The sequence below is a fragment of the Melozone crissalis genome, unplaced genomic scaffold, assembly GCF_028551555.1.
Source record: "Melozone crissalis strain CALT ecotype California unplaced genomic scaffold, PUWL_Pcris_2 ptg000033l_1, whole genome shotgun sequence".
Taxonomy (NCBI): Eukaryota; Metazoa; Chordata; class Aves; order Passeriformes; family Passerellidae; genus Melozone; species Melozone crissalis.
In genome coordinates this window covers 11,336,572-11,358,870 of record NW_026535811.1, presented here as the reverse complement: position 1 = coordinate 11,358,870, position 22,299 = coordinate 11,336,572, and the positions used below count along the sequence as shown (strand labels likewise).

The 22,299-nt window shown below is 40.0% G+C and overlaps 1 protein-coding gene across 3 annotated transcripts in view; it reads right to left on the bottom strand.

The window, feature by feature from the left end:
• KIAA1549 (KIAA1549 ortholog) overlaps nt 1-22,299 on the bottom strand; it is a 148,303-nt gene that overhangs the window by 29,161 nt on the left and 96,843 nt on the right. For all 3 annotated transcript variants that reach the window (XM_054281815.1, XM_054281814.1, XM_054281816.1), the window contains exons 8-10: nt 22,017-22,162; nt 15,432-15,609; nt 12,307-12,491 (exon numbers count right to left, since the gene is read on the bottom strand). In XM_054281815.1, coding sequence (XP_054137790.1) covers nt 12,307-12,491; nt 15,432-15,609; nt 22,017-22,162 — 509 coding nt within the window. The remainder of the gene's footprint in view (nt 1-12,306; nt 12,492-15,431; nt 15,610-22,016; nt 22,163-22,299) is intronic.

The following is a 22,299-nucleotide window of genomic DNA, read 5'->3' as shown; positions in this document are numbered from 1 at the left end:
GCTTCCCAATGATCACATCCTCTGTTTCACTACATTCCCCTCCACAGACTCCAGTCCCCTTTAGCCCCAAAGATGATGACGTTCTACACCATGTGCTAGGCACAATTCTTCCACAAATCAACCTGGTGGTTCTCTACCCTTTTCTCATCAATCTGCAAAATTACCACTGCTTTTTGAATAGTGTGATGGGTAGGGTGAGGAAGGACAACTGAAGAGACAAACATTCCAGGAATACTGGAGTTACCAGGATGGTTTTACTAAGATTGCTGCATGTCTGAAGCATGAACTTCAAGCTATCTTGGAGTCATTCCAGCAGACTGAGTTTGGGAGTAAAAATATAGAATTTTCACGTTTTTTTAAACTTTGAATAGTCTTATTTGTAGTTGCAGTCCAACATGACCTTTTATCTAAGCAGTCATGGACACAGATATATTTATGTGTCCAGGCACATGTGCCACAGCATATGTATGCATGAATGTTTATCTGCAGACAGACCACACAGCAGCTGAATTTAAAGGCTGTCAGTGCTGCAGAGACCAGCACTCCCACTGTAAGAAATGGCAGTTTAGATTATCTGAAACAACCACAACTGGATCCTCTCACACACAGGCATTGCAATAAAGCCTTGAGTTAGAACATCATGAATTCAGTTCTTCCACAGAAACCCTCTTGGTTTCTCCCACCCTGCTGGATCCTTGGCATAGTCTGGGGCAGAATGTAAGAATATTATTTGCAAAAGCAGGATCCCCATCTCATTTCACACAGAAGCTGGCAAACACCCACTGAAAGGAGAAGGGGATGCAAGATGAGTCTTCTATGCATGTTTACAGCTAGGGTGGCTCAGACTTCAGGGTTTCATGGACACTTGCTGTCAACAGAGGACGGGCCAATCTCAGCTATCACGACCCCAGGCACCACAGAACCTATAGCTATATTTTCCTTAAGTTGGAGCCAGGTAAACTCCTCAGCTGGTCCTACTCTTCCTTGACAGGCAGGACCATTGTCTCTGCCCCACTCTCTTGCCTATCTCTCTTCCTGCCAGCTGACAGCACCCAAGAACCTGAGGCTCATCAGTCTTTACACTTGGAGTCATAACAAGCTCTGTGTAACACAACAGAGGAAAAACCCTCTCACTTTATGGCACAGCTCTATAGACCTCATAAGCACAGAACTGGTGTAAACCTCTGACAATTTAACTGGTAAATCTATAACAGGGCTTTGTCAACCCCACGCAAACATTTTCCAAACTTTTAAAACTTAAGCCAGAAACTGGCAGCTCCTCACATAATCAGCAAAAGCATTTTCCTCACACCAAACAACCTTCTTGTTCTCTTTCCCTCAACAACCTACAGCCCCTAAGGCCCAGAATGTGCACTAGAGCTTCTCCACAACAATTTTTAAAATTCAAACCAAGCATTTAATTTTCTCTTAACCTTGTTCTTTGGAAAACAAACTCTTCTTCTCATCTTAAAAAATAGTTTCAATATCAAACTGATCCTTGAATGGAAATGGGTTGAATGTTTCAAGTCTTAGAGAGTTCTGTACAGACAAACATTTCTAGATATCTCCTGCTAAAAAAACTGAAGTTGGCACTAGCAGTTCCAGCCACTACAAAGATTGTATGCATGTATATATGTGTTTCTGCACATGAATGAAAAAGCATGATAGAAAAATGTGACAATACATACATATACAACATGATAAGTGACTGAATACAGAAAGATGGTCCTCAAAAAATGATAAATTCACTCATTAAAAATATTATTTGCAAAACAGAAATAATAATAGGATTATTACTGGAGAAATAACATTGACATAAGCCTGCTCTGTTTTCTTAAAAACACAATCTATGCTTGCCATACCTCTCCTTGTAGACCACAACAACATTATGACTTAACTGAGAAATGACAGCAGCCAAAATCCACACTTTCAGTGAGAAGTGTCTGAAGGACCCTGAACCACAACTCTGTTTTTTTTTTTAAAAAAAGACAGTCAGATCACTGACTTAGTGAAATGAACGGTGCTACTCCTGACTGGAGGTGTTTCCAACATTTTCTTAAAAATTCCTGTGTGCCACCTGCTGAGTTCCTTCCTTTCTTTAGATCAAGTTATGTAATAGGTTGCATCACTCTGCCCATCTTGGGACTGGTAGTCAGGACACTGTGTGTGGATCAGTCATCTATTACTCATATATTAATCACCACCAAGAAAAGAATGTGGTGTCTTTTCTAGAGCACTTTTTAAGTTGTGCTGATATTGTTACTTGTTCAGGTACTGAAAACGAGCATCTCTTCACCAGCCTCAGGTGCCCTTACCCAGGACTGCACAAAATCAGTCTTGGCAAAGATTTCTTGGTTTAAATGTAAGTTGTTAGAGGTTTTAATTTGTCTTTAATATACTTGTGAAAAAGAAAGAGAGAAACTACTCTGAAGCTTACCACCTAAATGAATATGTCTAAATTACTGAATTCATAAGGAATTAATTAGTATACAAATGCAGAAACTGCCAAAATCTTAGAGAAAGATGATTTCATATTGCTAAGAAAGTTTTTAATTCTACTGTTAAATACTGAATGAAATATTAAAAAAAAACCCCAAACCAGTATTTGAAGCTCAATTCATGGAAAAATCAAATCATTTCTGCAAAAGCCAACAAAATCTGTGCACCTCAGCCAATTCTTATTGCATAAAAGCAGATAATAGTTTCAGTGTGGTTCAAGCCACTGAAATACAAAATGGTTGCCAATATATTTTTTTTTTGGATGCAGAGACACACCAGGAATGTCAAAAACCTGTCTTCAAGAAAGCAAATGCTGCTAACAGTTCTGTGAGTAATTTCATCAGAAAGCAGAAGAAATATACTTAACTCAGTATTCTTCCTGTAGTTCCTACAAGCAGCATTTGACTTTGGACATAATATGAAGAATAATGTATCAAGACCATTTTCTACTGAAGTTATACCATGGTCTTGCCTTGTTCCTTGTAGAGCCAGCTGAATTGAGCAGAGGCTGTTAACATACATTTCTAAGGAAATAGAGGAGCTAGGCATGTGCTTTAGTGTCAGTGCATCACCTGTGAACAGGACAAAGATCCCTTAAAAAGTCCTGCTGACCTACAACTTATTGTCATCTTAGCATGCAGAATGTTACGGGATAAAGAAACTTTTAAAAAAAAAAGTCTACAAGCTTAAACACAGCAAGTCAATGAAACACACTGTTCTTAAAATTAATGTGGGTTGAAGATGTAAGTCAGTGTGATTTAGGACAGCTTAAAGCTACTGCACATTGCCAACTGACTTCACAACCTGACATTCACACCACCAAACTCTTGTCCATATCCCCAGGGCACCATAACATGGGTTACAGTGTGAATTCCCTGCATTACTCTCATGACGCACCAAAAAGAGTAAGAATTTGTAGTTGCTTGTGGGCTTAGTGGAGTCTTCTTCATTTTAACTCTTTTTCATTATGTGTCTAGTGTTTCATTCAAAAAGTCATCTATATCTTCTTCCCATACATCCATATGGTTTGCAGTCACTGTTCCACAACATATTCAAAACATCTAGCAGTCTACCAATAAATAAGAATTTAGAAGTACTGAGGCATGTTCACCTTTCTTATTTTCTTATTCAGCTCATTTTTTTTATTATCATTCCTACATAGCTTTCCACATAAATACAAACTCTGTATTTTTGCTTGCATTGCTCTCCTTTGATATAAACCCTTTGGGATGATGGCCAGGGATCCAAAGGATGCATACAATTTATACATGTGATTCAATTAGAATAATGCATATCTGATTTAAGACACCAAACCCCTTCATTCATGAGAGAAGCATATTAGGAGATCTCATAGAAGGAGAGTTCTGACTCCATAGCCACCTTCAAAATACTGAAAAAAGACCCACTTGTATCTCTTGAGGTCTTTTTGTCCTTTGTGTCTTTTGTGCCATTGTGTCTCTTTTCTGATATGGGATATTATGCAATGTATTTGTACCGTAACCCAATCTTTTTTAAAACAAAAGCCCAACACTAAGCATCACTTAGTAATGTGAAGAGGGGTTCCTTCACTTTTGCTGGTTTAGAAAACATGTTTAGGGACCAAAACAAAAAGTAGTCTCTAATTTAAACACCTTTACTTGGTAATAAGGGTTTGTATGTAAACAGAAGTGCACATGCAATGACAGTTCCCTGAATTTATTACACCTTACTTGGGATGCCACCACCCTCGCCCTACAGCGGGGTGACAGCCTATGCCCTCTGAGGCAAGCCTCAAACCAGAAGCAACATTTTGAGACCTGTGGGCCAAAAAAGAGGCTGCAGGTACAAAATGCCACCCATTTGCTTATCTTGGATCAAGTATCTCTATACAAATTACATTTCCCATTTGTCATCACAACAGCATTTCAGTCAATTATTGCCATTTCTGGGCATAGGTAAAACAGTTGAGCAAACCTGTCCCTGGGGAAAAGAAATATGCTCAGAGCTGCTTGGGTTTCTCCCATCAAGTTGGGAAAAAGCTGCACACTGTATAGCCAGCAGTGGCACAGGAAATCAGAACAAGCTGATGTACAGCCTCTGATCCTTCCCTCTGCTGGAAAGCCAGACCTGTTTTACTGCTTACCACCAAACAAACAGTAAGGAAAGCAGGAATCCCACAGAAAATACCTCCTCAGGAATTTTGCTCCTGGAGTAGGATTAAAAACAAATAAAGAAAACCCTAAACTTACAAAACTTTATAAACCCTGAGATTCTCAAGACACCTGTCCTAAAATATTTTCTTAAGACGGATTCTTCTCGTGGATTTCCATCATCTCTCTTCTTCTCCTTTGTGCTTTTCTTCATGCCACACTAATATTTCCATGACAGCTCAGTAAATTTCACAAAATACAAGAGGGATCATGTTGTTGAAAGCCCATAACTCTGAGTACATATATGCCCACAGGCTGCTGAGATAACTGCTGTAACAGGCAGAATTTTGTTCCTGAATCACACAGTTTTAGCTTTCCTTCCCAGACAGAAATGCCTCTGGGTGGATACTATCTTAATCATACTTTGTGAGGTTCCTTTGCACACTGGTTGGAGAGAAGTGTCAGGAGTAAGTTAGAAGAAGATTGGCAACTTTATAGAATAGACAGGTATTTTTCATCCCTAGGTTATGTTAACAATTACTCCTCTAAGTCCACATACATAACTCCAACACCAGCTGCAACCTCTAAGAGAAGACAGCACAACACATAAAAAATTACAAATTAAGGGAACTCTTTTCTAAACTTGTGAAGCAAACAAATACATTCTAACATGACTCTCACCATCTGCACAGAGACAACACAGTCCAAAAACACATCCTCTTACAAATAATGAGGGAAGTGCTACCACTTTTAACTAAAGACTTCCAAGATAGATCATAGGTCAGCAATTTTCATGCTGATATTTTGTTGGGTTCAATGATTCACATATTTATATATCTAAGAGGGGTTTAATGTGCACAGAAAGTACATTCCCATGTACTGCAGAAATATTCTGCTTGCTGAAATGAAACTGCAAGTTTCAAACACAAGTGTGTAGCACATGAAAACCTTAGGCAACAATGATTTAATGTTGGTGCATTTCCATGCTCCCAAAACAGTTAAATTCCACAGCAGATTCTCTATCATGTTTTGTTAGGAGAGAAAAAATTATTTCCCCAGTATTAATCTCATCTCAGAGGTTTATTATGCTTAGGATGGCACAACATTTACCTGTATCTTGAAAACAGATTCTTTTTGTTTAACTTCTTTTGAGAAGCAACCACTATATAAACATGACTCCATAAATCCACTGATCACCTACATTTTGAATGGCATATTCAATTCTACTCTCCCCCTCTCAAAACAAATGGAACAGAATTAGAAAATGTTCATGTTATCAAAGGTTCAAATGCCAGTTCAAAAGAAGGGATTAGAAAACTGGGGTTCCTCTGATGGGAAAAAGAGATGACAGAGACAGCAATATGACAGAGATCTGCAAGTCAGGATTGGCAAAGATGAAGTGCCTAGGAATCAGCTCTTCCCTCCAATATCAGGACCAAGGGCCATCAAAGAAAAACATAGAAGTAGCAGGATAAAAGTATGGTGAAACAAGATGATGTGGTTCCACATGTAACATGCTGTGGAAGCCCCTGCCAGCAGCTGAGGTGAGCTCAGAAGGACCAAACAATTTCATGGAAAAGAATTATGTTGAGGGTTGCTAAATATCATCACTTCTAGCCAGAAATAACTGGAGGCTGAAGAGTTACTCAAGGCAAAGCAGTCCATATACTTGCCCTGTCCTTCTCCCCCCCTCTAGGCTTTTCCTTGTGGCATCTGGGCTAGCTGGCCTTTTGGAATGATCTCAAGACAGATACTCAAATGTTTCTAAGAAAGCAGATGGAGACATTTTACTTTTGATACCTATTTGTATAAGCAGCATATCTAAGTGTGGCATTTTATTTCTACCACTTGTGAATAGCTAATCCTCATTACAGAAAAATAGTTACTACAAAAGAGTTCTTTCAGAGGAATTGCCATCAGAGAAATGCATTGTTGAGAAGTAATTAAGATGTTGAATACTCTATCCCTCGTTAGAATCCAGCTATTGACTCTGGAGGAGATCCTGTATGCCATCCCCAGGAAGACAACAGTTTGGATAGTTAGTCAAGGTAGCTATTAGAAATGAATGGTATTTGTTATGCAAACATGAATCTCATGCATAAACTCATGTCAGTTTTCAAGTAGTTTTTATAAGATTGGTGTCAGCTGCCTTTCTTAACATGAGTCTCTTTTGACTGAATTTTTCTGCAATGCAGAGCTGTTGCCTCGACACTAGACAGACGAACAAAAGGATTACAGGATGTCAAAACATCACAAGAATTCTTTGCATCAGGAGCAGAAGCCTAGTATTTAGCCTCCAGCAGGGCTGGCCTCTGATCTTGGCAACATCCAAGAGATAGTCTACGGACTATACAATAATAAGCAAAATTCTCAATTCAGAGGTGTAAAGTTACACCTGACACATGACATTTGGATATCAGATACTCCTGCTTGGAGGGGGGGAATGAAAATCCACACAAGTGCCTCTCAGACATCTTGCAGCAGGCATGACTCATTACCTGTGCCCGTGAGCAGATGAGAGCAGACATGCAAGGGCTGGTGACAGTCCCCAAGGTGATGCTGACACTCCAGCTGAGCTGTGCTGGCACTGCCCTCCAGCACTGGCATTACCTGTGCTGCAGCTCCAGGAGGAGGTGCAGGACTTTGAACACTCCACCTGTGCCAGGTGTAAACACCAACAGGAGGGACACTGAACCAGAAAGACACAGTCAGTCTCTAGGAAGCACAGTGGCATGCAGAAGGCTCCAGAAGGATCACTGGAGAAGCGAACCCCCATTCCCCATGGGTTTTATGATGTGCCCTTGGATACACAAGGAACTGAGCAAGCCACTCAAAGCTATCACTGCAAAAGCAATGACTTCAGCACACCCAGCTTTTACAGGAGAACATCCAAGATATTCTAAATAAACTGCCACTTAGCTTGTCCAGTTCTTGCCATTAGGGCAGGGAGCCTTTCCCTGAATAATTGTCTATAGCTGAAATTATCTCTGAGAAGTCCTAGGAAGGGATCTGACATTTTTCTTCAAATGCTTGTAACACAGAAAGGAAAGTGAAACCCCTAGAGAAGCAAGCTCCACTTTAATTTTTGGATGTCCAGAGAGAAAGAAACAATACTGCTGACTCTGTTTCCATTGTGGATAACATGTAAAATGGTTGTTTAGCTCTCTGGGGAAAAGAAGTGGTTTTGCACAAAAACATAAGAGGCCCAGTACAGGTACAGAGCAAAATGATGATTCAGGCATTAAAGAAGTTCATTGAGTTTTTCATGAAGAAAAATTCAGTTGCCCACAAAAGGCACAGCTTCTTTGCAGGAAAAAAAAGGCTTGGGACAAGCAAAAGGTTGGGACAATGACAATTTTTACATAAATCAAAAAAAAAAAAAATTAACAGTAAACTATCATACATTAAATAAAGTAACTCCACCCCTAAACGCTGCTGTATCAAACATACTAAAATTCCAATACAAACTAAAGTCCAAAGCAGCAAAATAATACACCACTATAAACATTACCAATGCATTTTTCTCCATTCCTCTAACAACGAAATACAAGCCTCAATTTACTTTCACCTAAAAAAGCGCACAATACACCTAAAACCAACTACCCCAAAAATAAAAACACAACCCCACCATCTGCCATAAACTAATCCAAACTACACTAAAAAAAGTAAAACTCCAAAACACCTACAATATATTAATAAGATCATTGTGTAAAAAAGGACAACAGCAAAAATGTTAAAAAAAAATCATCCAAATTCTCCTAAAAACTAGCTTCACCATCAAAAAAAACGAAGTCAAAAAACCTGCTCCAAAAATCCAGTTTCTAAAAGTAAAATAGCAAAACAAACAGCGTCAAATTCCCACCAATGTCATCAACAAAATCACAACAATATCTCCACCATCCAACAAAAAAAAACCCACAAACTTTCCTAAGTGCCATAAGTTTTTTAAAAATACATATTCCCAAATACAATCAAATCGTAAACCCTTTCTACCTAATCACCCGTACAAAAAACACTTTCCACTAAAACCCTAAGCAACAACATATAAGCATATAGGCATATAGGTGGATACAGGCAATGGCAAGAGAAAAAGTCTTGTTATTTAAATATACCACTTGTGCATCTTTTTATTTTGTAAGGCAAGGACATCTTAATCCAGAGCAACAGCCCAGGTCACATCAAGGTGAATTTCCAGTAGGATGCTATGGCTTACAGAACAAGTCATGAATATTTGATGTGCCCTTTAAATATCTTAGTATCATCTCTTCAAAAGAATTATCCTTGCACAGACCAATGAATCTTGCATGGATTCACTGCTCTCCCCTGTTTCCTTAATTCTCAGTTTAAGAAGCATAAAAACAACTTTGATCTAAGCATCTTTTCCCATTTAATCTCCACAATGGAAACCTAACATTTTACAGGTGTCATTAATCCTGTTCTGACGCAAATTGATGGATTAGCAAATCACAATCTCTTCAAGATCCTTTATTTTTCCTTACTTCATGATGCAACCTGGCTTTGCTAGCATCAGTTCCCACAAAAGATTTCTTTCCCATGTACTTATGTTTATATTCACTGAGGCAGCAGATAAATAAAAAAATCCCTTAATAACAGGCTCCCTCTAAATACTCTTTGCAGGAGTATTTCACCCACCTCACCAAGGTGCACCCCAGCAGCCAAACCCCACACACCCAAAAGTCATGTAGGGTCTAATTGCCAGCAGATAATAGCAGTGGACTCCATCAGAAGATAGACTGTAAAGTTATGAAGTTTATGACTTACTTGTAATGGTGTTCATAGGAACACAGAAATCACACCTACTCTGTATAAGTAAATCTTTACATATAGAAGATTAAAAATAAAACTTATATTGTTTCAGTGAATACCAAAATGCTTCAGGAAAATCCAAGAGTTTCAAAGCAGAATGAAACAATTAAATGAGAGCAGAGAAGAAAGGAAGCATATGACTGACACATGGGGATATGGAATCCAGTAAAATTTGTAGGGTCTAAGGATCTCCCTGAAGAGGATAATGCAATTTGTAAGAGAGATTCTAACAAAGAATAAAAAGCTCCTGCACAACCAGTGGCTTACTTATGCAATCCACATTTCCAGTACATTTACAGAGTTCTCTCTCTCTCCATGTTCCAAGAAACCATCCTTCTAGTCTTGTCTCTGCAGCACGAAGCACACAGGCTTTTCCCCTTCTTTTAAGTCACAGGTAACATAATTTGCTCTCAGCTGCTACTGTAAATTCTAACAGATCATTATGCTGCCCACTGAACTGCTATGTTAAAGCGGCTAATTGAAGATACTGAAGAAAGATTGTTGACACCCCTGGAGATCCACCAGCAGCAGGATATCTGGTATCAGCCAAACAAGAAACAGGTGTCTCAGTTTCTTATCAGCCAATCAACACACATTTTCAAGCACAAAACACATTACAGACTTATCACAAGGCTGAAAAGTATTGTCTCCTATTTCCAGTCATATCTATGCTAATGACAAACTCTATATTTACATGAATTTTTGTTAAATATTAATGGCAGTGAGAAGAGCTAGCACACTATAAATACATCTTTACGTTTTTTTACAACATGAAATATAGATTCCAAGAGAAAAACTCAGATCTTTAATCTAAATATCTTTCTATTTACAGATGTATTGCAGGCTTTCACCTTCCTTCAGTAGCAAGGTCAAGCTCTGAAAATAGAGAATGGAAATGTGGCTGTGGTGAGGAAGAGGAAGCCTAGTCCATTTTTATGGAGTTTACAGACATAAATACCAGACCACTAATGATGACACTCCTTTGATTACTTATTTGCATTTACTCTAATAAAAAGTATAAAATACATAGAAAATCTTAAAAGGCAGAGCAAAATTTTAAAGGATCAGATAAAATGTCCCCAATAATTTGTGTGCTGTTTTTACTGTCTGGGGGTCTTTGGTGGTGGTTAAATACGCCCTATTCTGACCCAGAATTCCAGCCCACTGTTTGAAGACATGAAATCCCAATGACAGCCTGACAGTAAGGAATCCAGAATACTGCTTTTATTCCAGGGAAAGGAGGAAATGGTCTGCAAAGTAGGTTCTTCCAGCTGCCTGATGTGCAAAGTGATAAAAATTTAAGACACTTTTTATTGCTTTACCTCCAGTGGCACAAGGATGGAACTGGATGTCCTTACTGGTTCTTTCTAGTTTGCTTACAGCAACTTCCCCAAAGAAGGCAAAGTGACAAGTTCCCTAGGCAATCCAAAATGAGACCTGCATATAAACAAGTTTGAGGCTTCTGACTCATGAATGATTAAGATGAAGAGTACTGTGGAAGCAGTGGGGAAAAGCAACTGAGCCATTTTCTTAAAAGGAAGTAATTACATGAAAGATGTTTCTGGCCTTACAGCCAATACAACCCAACAGCTTCCTCACAAAAAAAGCTTGTGCTAGCAGAGAGGAACAGAAAAAGTGATCAAACAGAGTACTGAGGGTAACAGCCCTCTCTTGTATGACCCTTCTCAAATTAGTCAAAACTACTGTGGGGAACTTCCTCAGTCAAAAAACTGCGTTACATATTACCCCAGCAGAGGTGAAACAAGGCACCAGGGGGTGGTGTTCATCAAAGGGTACCACTTGTTGCCAGCCTGGATTCCAACACACAATTCTCAGTCACAAGACAAGTGGAAGTTGCTATTGATTTGTTCTGACTGCTTTGGAAGTGCGAGCGCTTTCTGGTCCTCTCATCTTTCACATCGTTAATTATCTTGAAAAGAGAGCATGGTGTACAGACAAGGCTTGTTATGGAGAAAACTGTGTGACTGAACACGAGGTCACAGAGCAGAATGTGACTGCAGTACCACAGGATTAGCACAGGCAGATTACTCTGCCTTTATTAATGCTTCTGAAGGTATAGTCTGTAACAAGAATTTCTGACACACATAGGTTCTCTTTGGTTGTAAAAATAAAGTAACCTTTCAGACATTTTATCTTTCTTTTTACTGAATACATCCTTTGTGAAAAACCTGGATCACAAATTTTTTGATTTACACTCTTGGGCAAGAGAAAGACAAGAGTACTGAATTTCTCACTATCCTAACCAACTGGCCAACAAGCTCCTTATGCAGGCACATACAGATCCACTAATTTATGTGCCAGTACTGCAACAGGTTCTCAAAATTGCAATAAAAACAGCCCTGGCAGAACACATAGCAGCCAGGACAGGTTCTAGCAAATTCTAGTTCCAGGATGATGTATGATGGGTGGTGCACTTTAGCTGTCAGATTTGGTTAGCAGAAACTCTCCAAAGAAAAATTCAGCCTTCTGGGGAAAACAAGGTCAGTGATTCAAGACTCAGTACATTTCTTCTTATTTAGTCCCAGCCACAGCCTTGAAATGAAGTGATAAAGACGAGTTCCTTTCAGCCTCAGTGCCCACATTTCAGAAGGATGGATCTATCTAATGCAATATCAAATACCCAGGAGAATAAATAAAACACTATGGGATTCGTAACTTCAACTATCATTAGACTGCTTCCCTCCTTCTTTTTTTTTTTTTCCCTCTAAACTGGAATGCTCTCAAACTGTGTTTACACATGCTAGTTAAGGATGCCAGGTGCTCCCCATAGTCTCACATTCCTTTGTTTTTAGAATACCCCAGCTTCTCTCAGCACAGCTTCCCCGTTTACCTTCTGTCGCTGCTGGATGTTGCTCACTGTGTCTGGCTGAAACTCCAGCTTGTCTGTCCTGCAGAGTTTCCAGTATAAAATAATAACAATCAGGAGCACCACAGCAACTGGGACTGCCACCCCAACGATAATCCAGAGGTTGCTGTTCTGAGTCTCTGACGTGGGCTCCTTCAGCCTCTCCACAGCTGGAAAGTGAAAAGGAACACAGCAATATTACATGGTTATATTTCCAACTGAGGACACTTCAAGGTTATGTATTTTTATGTTCTTGTAAATGCTAGTTAAGGAGTTTATCAGAAACCAGCTGCACATCACAGGAAATGCCATTCCATTGTAAGTTAAGGGCTCAGGAAGCATGGGGCAGGAGATCAATTGTCCTGGCCCACCTTCTGAAGAGCTGTACTTAAAATACTAATGAAAATGGCTCTTCTGTCACATCATCCTGTAACCCAAAGCTAAGTTGACATAGTGAAAGGGGTCTAAAAAAATTATTCTACCACTAGCAAAGGTAAGATAGACTTTCCAACATTGCTGCCTGTTTCCTGCCTTAGACAGTATTACCAGCTGCCTCTTCTCTTTAACATTCTGTTATCAAAACCAATTTGAACCTCCTCCACAATGTGTACAGTTCTGCATTGCTGATTACTTTTTTTCTTCCCTCTGTTTTATTGTCAGTGTGTGAGATCCTTTAGCCCCAAGCAGAAAACAAAACTGCTGGGAAGTGTAATCAAACAAGTTATTCTTGCAAAAGATAAACTGAAATAAATGACAAAACTTTTATTTGTTAATTTTGCACAGTGGTTAATCATGGGACTAAAAAATCATAGTAATAATACATTTCTAATCAAATTGATGTACTTTCTAAAAATGATGTTTTCAAGTTAAAAAGAGTATTTCTATTTTTTTGTTCTAGTTTCTTCCAATAGAAGCATTTAAGGATTTTTATGACTCTATGACTCTTAGAAGAACTTTCGAATGACAGGTCAAAGATAAAAATTTCCAACATGCACTATAAGCTATGAACACTTTATGAGTTTGTTCAACATTTATCATTTTTGTAAAGAGAATTTACTCTTGCATCGTTTTTCACTTCCATCTAACCAGCATTACAGTCCATTAATGGATATTGATGAGATGTATATGAGCTACTGACCTATCTGTACACAAGTGTTTTAAAGAGGGACAAAATTTAGAAACACATACAGATGGTACAATTATTACTATTTTCTTTCTTTTCTTTCTGCAGAGAATTTTAAATCTCTTACACATGCTTGCTCTGTTGGCAAAATACCCTGTGGTACCATGTAACTCATGCCTCCATATTGCACAGAAATGAGAAAAGGTAATTAAACCTTCATACCAATGAGGTATTTTGCAGATCATACTTGTCTCTTCCTCAGATACAAATAGGAAAGAAACTTAAAGGTAACACAGAATTTTGAGTAGGTATTCTGTCTCGCTACTAACTGAAAATGGGTTTAACTATTTATATACCAAGCCTCCTGAATAAAGTAATTAAATGAGTTTACATGACCTATCCTATTTATTCTGATGGGTATCTAGTAAAAAAATCACATTACTTTTATATTATATTCATTAAAAGATCATATTACTTATATACTGCTGATGGACAAACAAGAAAAACCAAGGTCAATCATATTCCACAGAAGAAATAAATGCCTCAACTACTCTTAGTGTACATCTTTCACCGAAAAAATAATTCAGACAACAAAGCAGTAACTGGTGTTAGAATAACTGCTAAAGGAAACATTCAACTAGAATACACTAACTAAAGGAAACATCAATTTCATACCCATGCACTCCCAGCTGTGGGGTTTGTGCAAGTTCCTGGACAAGGCAAACTGTAAAGAAATACTGGCCTAGCAGGATGACATGGAAATGGCAGGAAGGTCTTTAGCCAGCACTGTGCTTTTCCAGCACAACCACGCAGTGAATGCAGCGAGGCTGGACTTAAGGACCCTGCTGCAACACTTAGCTCAGAGAGGCAAAACAGCACTGCACAGCTCACTGCAAGGCTGCTAAAATTCATTTCCTCAGCAGTGGCAAAGCTGCAGCACTCCAAAAACAAAGCACTGCAACAGTGGGCACCATGCAGTGCCATAACCTGCCCAGGTAAATCCACCCCTCCTGTTTGCCTTTGCTGGCAGTGGTGGGGATAGGACAGGGCTTGGCAGTGGTGTGGGGATGGCACAGGGCTTGGCAGTGGTGGGGATGGAATAGGGCTTGGCAGTGGTGTGGGGATGGCACAGGGCTTGGCAGTGGTGGGGATGGAATAGGGCTTGGCAGTGGTGTGGGGATGGCACAGGGCTTGGCAGTGGTGGGGATGGAATAGGGCTTGGCAGTGGTGGGGATGGAATAGGGCTTGGCAGTGGTGTGGGGATGGGACAAGGCTTGGTAGAGGTGTGGATGACACAGGGCTTGGCAGTGGTGTAGGGATGACACAGGGCTTGGCAGAGGTGTGAGGATGGGACAGAGCTTGGCAGTGTTGTGAGGACGGGACAGAGCTTGGCAGTGTTGTGAGGACAGCACAGGGCTTGGCAGTGGTGTGGGGATGGCACAGGGCTTGGCAGAGGTGTGGATGGGACATGGCTTGGCAGTGGTGTGAGGATGGGACAGAGCTTGGCAGTGGTGTGGATGGCACAGGGCTTGGCAGTGGTGTGGATACACAGGGCTTGGCAGAGGTGGGGATGGCACAGGGCTTGGCAGAGGTGTAGGGATGGCATAGGGCTTGGCAGTGGTGTGGGGATGGCACAGGGCTTGGCAGAGGTGTAGGGATGGCATAGGGCTTGGCAGTGGTGTGGGGATGGCACAGGGCTTGGCAGAGGTGTAGGGATGGCATAGGGCTTGGCAGTGGTGTGGGGATGGCACAGGGCTTGGCAGAGGTGTAGGGATGGCATAGGGCTTGGCAGTGGTGTGGGGATGGCACAGGGCTTGGCAGAGGTGTAGGGATGGCATAGGGCTTGGCAGTGGTGTGGGGATGGCACAGGGCTTGGCAGAGGTGTAGGGATGGCATAGGGCTTGGCAGTGGTGTGGGGATGGCACAGGGCTTGGCAGAGGTGTGGATACACAGGGCTTGGCAGAGGTGGGGATGACACACGGCTTACGCTGTGCAACGCTGCCCTCGATGCGGTACCCAAGGATGATGGCAGCCCGCTGGATGTCCACTCTGTTCATCAGGTCTGAGCACTTCAGAGCACTCAGCCTCTCCCCATCTTGGTCCTCCACAAAGTAGATCAGCTCCACAGGGTTATCAACACCAACTAAGCGTGACACGTTCACAATCTGGAAAGAAATTGCAAAGCTGTTACATTTGAAGTTGTATTTATTTGGAGCTCCCTTACATTTTGTCTTAAGAGTTCATACTCTCTCTCCTCTGTTGTAATTGAAAGGAAAATTTCCAGAGAAGTTCTATTTCAATTTCAAGATCCCTTATAAAATACATATTTATGGCTAACCTTTCCTTTTCCTCCCCCCTACTTGTACCATAAAAATGTACACATCTGGTAAGTAAGAGAACTGCTGTCACTCTAAAGATGCCAACACTGTGCCACCCTGGAAGCCTCTACTGCCTTTAGCAATGGTTGGTTAGAAGAAGTGTGACTGCACTTTCCCTTCTAAATGCCTACTCTAACTTTGACTTGTTATTCATAACACACACACCTCTTTGCTCCAGTTTTTCTAAATGTTAAGTAGCTACACAGGTGAATATTCTGTTAGCATCAAATAAAACTGTTTGCTCTGTTTCAACTTAAGCACTTTCACAATCACCTTCATCCTGCACACAGCTCCCCTTGGCATCCACCTTTCTTCAGGAAGGAATGTATTGAAAGCTGTGGGAAGGAATTCTTCCTACCTACATCTAAAGACATTAATAACCAAAAGAATGCATGCTATGAGGAAGCCCTGTAGATACTCTCAAACCATCAAACATCTACATTGCATATGAGATTTTGAATTCCTGTAAAATTACATCTTTTTATGTAACAACTGTCCTCTGTTTAACCATTTACCATGTAATGGTGAGCTCAAACTAGAATTAGGACAATAAACAGTAGGAGGTATTCTGTCATGGCTTTTTTAAAAGAGATTGAAGGGCTCTGGAAGGAATTGACATAAATAGAGCAATGCATTTTGCCTCCTTCAGAATTATCCTTCTGCTATAAAGTACATATTTAATCAATTATAATCTCAGAAAATGCCCATAGGCCTACAGTAAAGCAAACACACAAATGTTTGCATGTGAGGCTTACAAAAGCAAATCTTTATATTGTTTTCTTTCCTAGCTTCCAACTAGACAAATAATGTTGAAAGAAAGAAGTCCAATTTCTAGCTCAACAGGAATGATGTTCTGGTTTAGGAATGGTAACAGCAAGATGTGTGTGTATATATATATATATATATATATATATATATATATATATAGATATAGATATATAGATATAGATATGTGTATATATATATATATATGTAGGGGACAAAAATGAAACAAGAAAGCACAATTGTTATAAAAATCAAAATCTTCTAGGACAAATCAAGTGAAAGCAAAAAATAATTTTCAGTGTCAGCCATATTTGATGCAAGAAACAGCACATCTACAAATAGAGCAGAAAAATGTGCAGATCTCTGAAACACAAAAAGAACTGCTAACAGGACCACAGGACCCATTAAATGATGCTGCTGCTCACCTGAACACCATTCCCTCTTCTACCAGCTAAGGGAAAACAAATCCCTGACTGAAGGTAACAAAACAGCATCAATAAATGAGGTTTAAACAGACAGCTGTAAAGCTAAATCTGGCTTCATTGACCTCAAATATACAATTGGTTAACAAATGCCTTAGCTTTATGTTATATTACATGTGCTTCAGGGGTGTTGCCACAGCCTGGTCTCAGTGCACAGAGCAGCAGAGAACACAGACTGGTATCTGCTCCCAGCACAGATGAAACCTTCCCAAACAGCACCTAACTCACATGGAGTGAAAATCAATGGGTTCTTAGTTTTAATTTCATGAAGCCTCTCCGTGCATAGGCAGAGAATCACAGAAAACTAGAAATTTTCAAACTGAGCTGTCATATATTTTATGGCCTGTGAAGAATCCAACAATTATGTGTTACCCACATCATGGCAACCAAGCTGCCTGTATGGGTTAACAAAGAACTTCTCCACAGCTGCCTTTAGAAAAGGCAGAGGGTAAGAAGGACAGGATTTCAGTGCAAGTTGCAATGGAAACTGGACAAATTTTAACACAGAATTAAACAACAGCACTTGGCTCCCTATGTTGAGGAACAGGGATGAGTGAGAACAGGGAGAGTGGAGACAGGAAGAAGTAGCTGGAGGTATTTCAACACAGTATACAGAACAGGGGAACAAGCACAAAAAAGTTCAGTGGACGTGCAGGATAATGCTGATAAACTAAGGTCACTATTTTAAGGTAAATTTTATCTGAAATAATTTCTTCTGAATACACAATATTTTATGACTGCTCACACCATACAGAGAGAGAAGCTTCATAGAGAGAAGCTGCAGACAAAATTTCAAAACCATGGTTTGAAATGGTTATGGATTTCTGTTCGGGGAAAGCTGGTGACTAGCAGGGTAGTCTAGAAGCAGATACAAAATAATTAGATTTGTACATAAACCCAGTACCTGTGACAATACCAGTACCTCAGTTTTCAACTTAATTTTACTTACTGATTCTTGTAACTAGCCTCTGAGTTTGCTGAAACACAGGAAATGGCACACTGGGCCTGAACTCTTTTAAAGCTGGTAATAGAATTGAGGTACACAGTCACTGTACCTGGTTATTACAGAGTTTCTGGATTCTAAGTTTTCTGACACATGGTTCCAAATTACACTCTTTGTGCAGCTTCAGACTGCTTTAGTCTCTGTCCTTGAGAATGATAAGAATGCAAGCAGAGTCAAATAGCATTTGCCAGGCATCCAGCAAAGCAGCCCACATGTAAGGAAGCATTTAAGCGTTTTACATTTGGCAGTGATGACAGAGGGAGGGAAGAGATAGAAGAATTTTAAATGCAGGAGGCAGAAAGTCAGGGGAAAAAAATAAGAAAAGACTAATTCAACTCCTGTGTACATAAATGATACCATCTTTGTTGATACTAGATGTGCATTTAACCTCCACAGAGGAAAGGCTTAACTGTGTTCAGGTGTCAGTAAATTTAATTTAAAAAGTGTTTTCAAGTGAATATCATAGGTCAGTGAACAGAGTTGCCTTGGTAACAAAATCTAGTTGGTAATTTCAGGCATGGAAATACAAGTGGTGGGGAAGCTTCCAAGGCATTCTCAGAGTCCTGGGCAGTCAGAGGGATGTCCTGGTCAGGAATCCAGGAAGGAGCAAGGAAACCCTGGTGAGCTGTTTCAGGGTCTGGAAGGCTGAGCACCAGTGAGAAACAAGCAGATATGCACATACAACCTCCAGTGCTCGTGCAGGAGGATTATTTCCCTTTCTTGCCTTCCTTCATCATACTGGGAAAAAAATAAACAAAAAAAATCCTCTTTCTGTCTTATTAAGAGTAGGATTTTAGTATCTGGGCACTTAATTCAAGCTGTACTGTGGTCAGCACACAGAGGCACAAGCAGGCTGTGAGCAACCTGACAAGAGGGGTCAGCTGCTGACTGGGCCGGCTGCTGGAGGGGCCAAAAGCCTCAGAGGAAAAGGTGAAGCAGCAGCAGTGCCCAAAGGCTTCACTTATCAACCTAAAAACTCATAGCAAGACTTCATTTATAAACCTAAAACCTCACAGCAAGACAGGCTTTCCTCAGCCAGGAGAGACACACAAGCTGTCAGCAGAAAAACACAAGAATGAATTTTTGCTTTAATGAAAAGCTCAATTCAGTCACTGCATTCTCTCATAAGCTGCTACTCCTCACACACACTGCAAATAAAATGCTGCCTAGCATGTTCTTTAAATCAGAACATTCCTCTTTGTTTAATTTACTAGGATCAGCTTTTCACTTTCTATTAGGTTCAAAGGACCAAGCATGTTGAAATAAAAGAAAATTAATTGTTTTTTATTACCTACTGCTGTGTTTTTAAACTACAATTAAGCCCTCAAATTCCTAAAAAATGTAATGAGAATTATTACAGTAAACTATAATATAATAAAATATATATTGCAGATATTAAAATATAAATATGGCACAGGTCTCTGCAGATGCAATGCAAGCCACAGTAAGCACATGCCTTCAAATTTGCAGCAATAGAAGATGCACATTGAAAATATGTAAGACCTACTCTGTGAAATATTAATACAACATCACACAAAAATCAGTGGGACTATCAGAAGTACAACAACCAGGTTTGAGGCTTCAGAGGGGTTTTGTACATAATGGTTACAGACTTTTTTCTCTTTTTATCGTGGAGTGCCACCTGTTAACAGCACAGACAGTGAAACAGGAGGGGAAAGCCTGCTATTTGGGTACCCTCCAAAGCTCTTCTTCAGAGTGCCCAGGCTTAAAGCATCATTTTTCACATTCTTAGGCACTAACATATGCCTTCAGAAATGAAATCTAAACCTCAAAAGGTATCACTTCTATTTCCTGAGCACGTGAAAGGAAACTAATATGCCTGCAGTAACATTCACAAATAATTGCTTCACCTCTTGACCTGCAGTCCTGATTTTCCACAGGGCTTAGAAATGTCACATTTCAATACACTATAAATATATTTCACCTCAGGAAAAACTCCAGTCTAGAGGGTCACAAGGCAAGTGAAATGTGAGTCTAGTCTTTAATGGATATATAAACATGTTCTGTTAAAACTGTGCAACACTTGTGGTGCTGGCAGCTTTTTTTCTTATTTTCACTTCATTGTGCTCTACTATCATTGCAGTCACTGATTTGTGTGCAAGAAATATGTATGGGAAAATGTCAATGTAGAGCACAAGAAATATTAGCTCTCCCAGAAGATAGAAACACAGCTTATAAACTTGGCTAAGAGGAACAGAATCAACAGCAGTAAAAGGTTTATGGCAGATATCTATGGACAAGATCCTCACCTAACAGGGGAACATCCTGGAAAGGAACTATCCTTCAGTCTGGAGCTCACCATCACTGCAGCTGCACACCACAGCCTTTCAGGCTGTCTTACCTGCCTGAGCATCCTGCCAAGGCAGTACCAAGGAGCTGTGGCACCTGCAGGTACCTGCTGTTGTGAGCACACCCAGCACACACACTTCACTGCAAGGTTTCTCTTCAGCCTCTCTCCTTCCCCATCTCCTTTATTCAGCTCTAACCCTACCTGGAAGGGTGGGCTGGGAGCACCTGGAGAAGCCCTGTGATGGTAAGATGTGCTGACTGTAATGAACAGAACCCTGCTCTGCCCAAAGCCAGCAGTTGGCAGGCTCTTTGCACTAATTAAGTGGCATAAATGAGCAGCACTGCTGTCTGGAACACGAGCTGCAGATCTCATCTTATGTCCCAGTACATAACACAAAGTCAAAAGAAAAAAATGCTGTATTTTCACTTTCCAAAATACCACCCCTTATCTAAAAAGGATGTGCCCATAATTTTGTGCATGAGAAAAAATAAACTACCTGAGCTTTATTGTGCAAAGTCATAAAAGTGTAATCTAAACATACACATTTTATAGGCTGTGGCATCTTCACTAGCAACATAAGGAATATTTGTTTAATTTATATGCAAAAGGAGGACAAAGGCATAATGAACAAAGTGCAATAAGAGGTGCTGGGAATAGGAGATCTGAAGCAGACACCTATTAGCAGCAATTCAAAGCTGTACAGAAGAAAAATAAAATAAAACCTCTATTACTGAAACAGATGTTTCTGAGACAGGAAAGCAGAAGTAAAAATATCCCAACATCTGGAAATTTAAGTGGTAGCAAAAACCATAGGATTAAATTAAATAAAGACAATAGATCTGAAATGCAAAAAGGGCATCTGGGAGGTAAACCAACTGTCAATGAATTAGCTGGAAATGGTAATTTTTAAGAAGATGAGCCATTAAAAAAGTACTTTGGCTTTCAGATTGTTGAACTGACTAGAAAGAACACATGAGAATTTCAAACTTTAAATTAAATAGTAAAGTCTTCTTGGACTTAATGTGAATAAATCCACCTGTGACTCTAAAACTCTACAGCAGCACTGGAATTCAGATAACAGAAGTTGCTATGTGTGCAAAATTTGGTGTGAATAATCATTTTTACCTGAAATCCAACCCTGTGACCACGAGTACGGTGACAAGTAAGAAGTTAAGGGGTAGAATGAACTACTCTACTGCTGCACCAAGCCACACAACTCTATTTTGTATTTCAACACCACTGCCAAAACATCAGAGAGCTGTGAAGTAGCTGTCCCAGGAGATAAATGTTTTTCAGATGATCATCCTGTCTCCTTTTGCTAGGCACATCATGAAAGCCAAACAAGATAGAACATTTTTAAAATAAGACGTCGGTAAAACAATTTTAACTGTTGTTTCTATGAAGCCATCAAGAGTTTTTAGTAATCAGTTATTTGCATTTGTTATGTTTAGCTTAAAAGACATATGTGGTGCTTGAAAGAACACCCATATTTTAGGTGCAAAACACAAGTATCACCAACTAGCTAAAGGTGACGCATGCTTTTGAGTTACATTTGTCAACTCAAACACTTTGTTAACACTCATGTTAACTGACTCAGTAATTTATTATGCTTTGTTTTTCACCCTCTTAGTACCTGCACAATGTTGGTGCCTGCAAAGCTGGCCCGTCTCCAGATCCTGCCTCTGAGCAAAGCCTCGTTGAAGAGGTGAGCGAGTTTCCGCTCCATCTCAGCCCGGAACACTTCCTCCTGAACCCGCTGGTCAACCACACCCAGGAGAACTGCATGGCACAGAAAACAGCCCAAGAAAACACATTCATTAGTAAAACTTCTCAGCTTCTTCTCCACAACTTCAATTACAAGCTTTGAGTCGCCAGGGGACAGCTCAGGGATAACTCGAGAGCGCCTGTATTTAAAT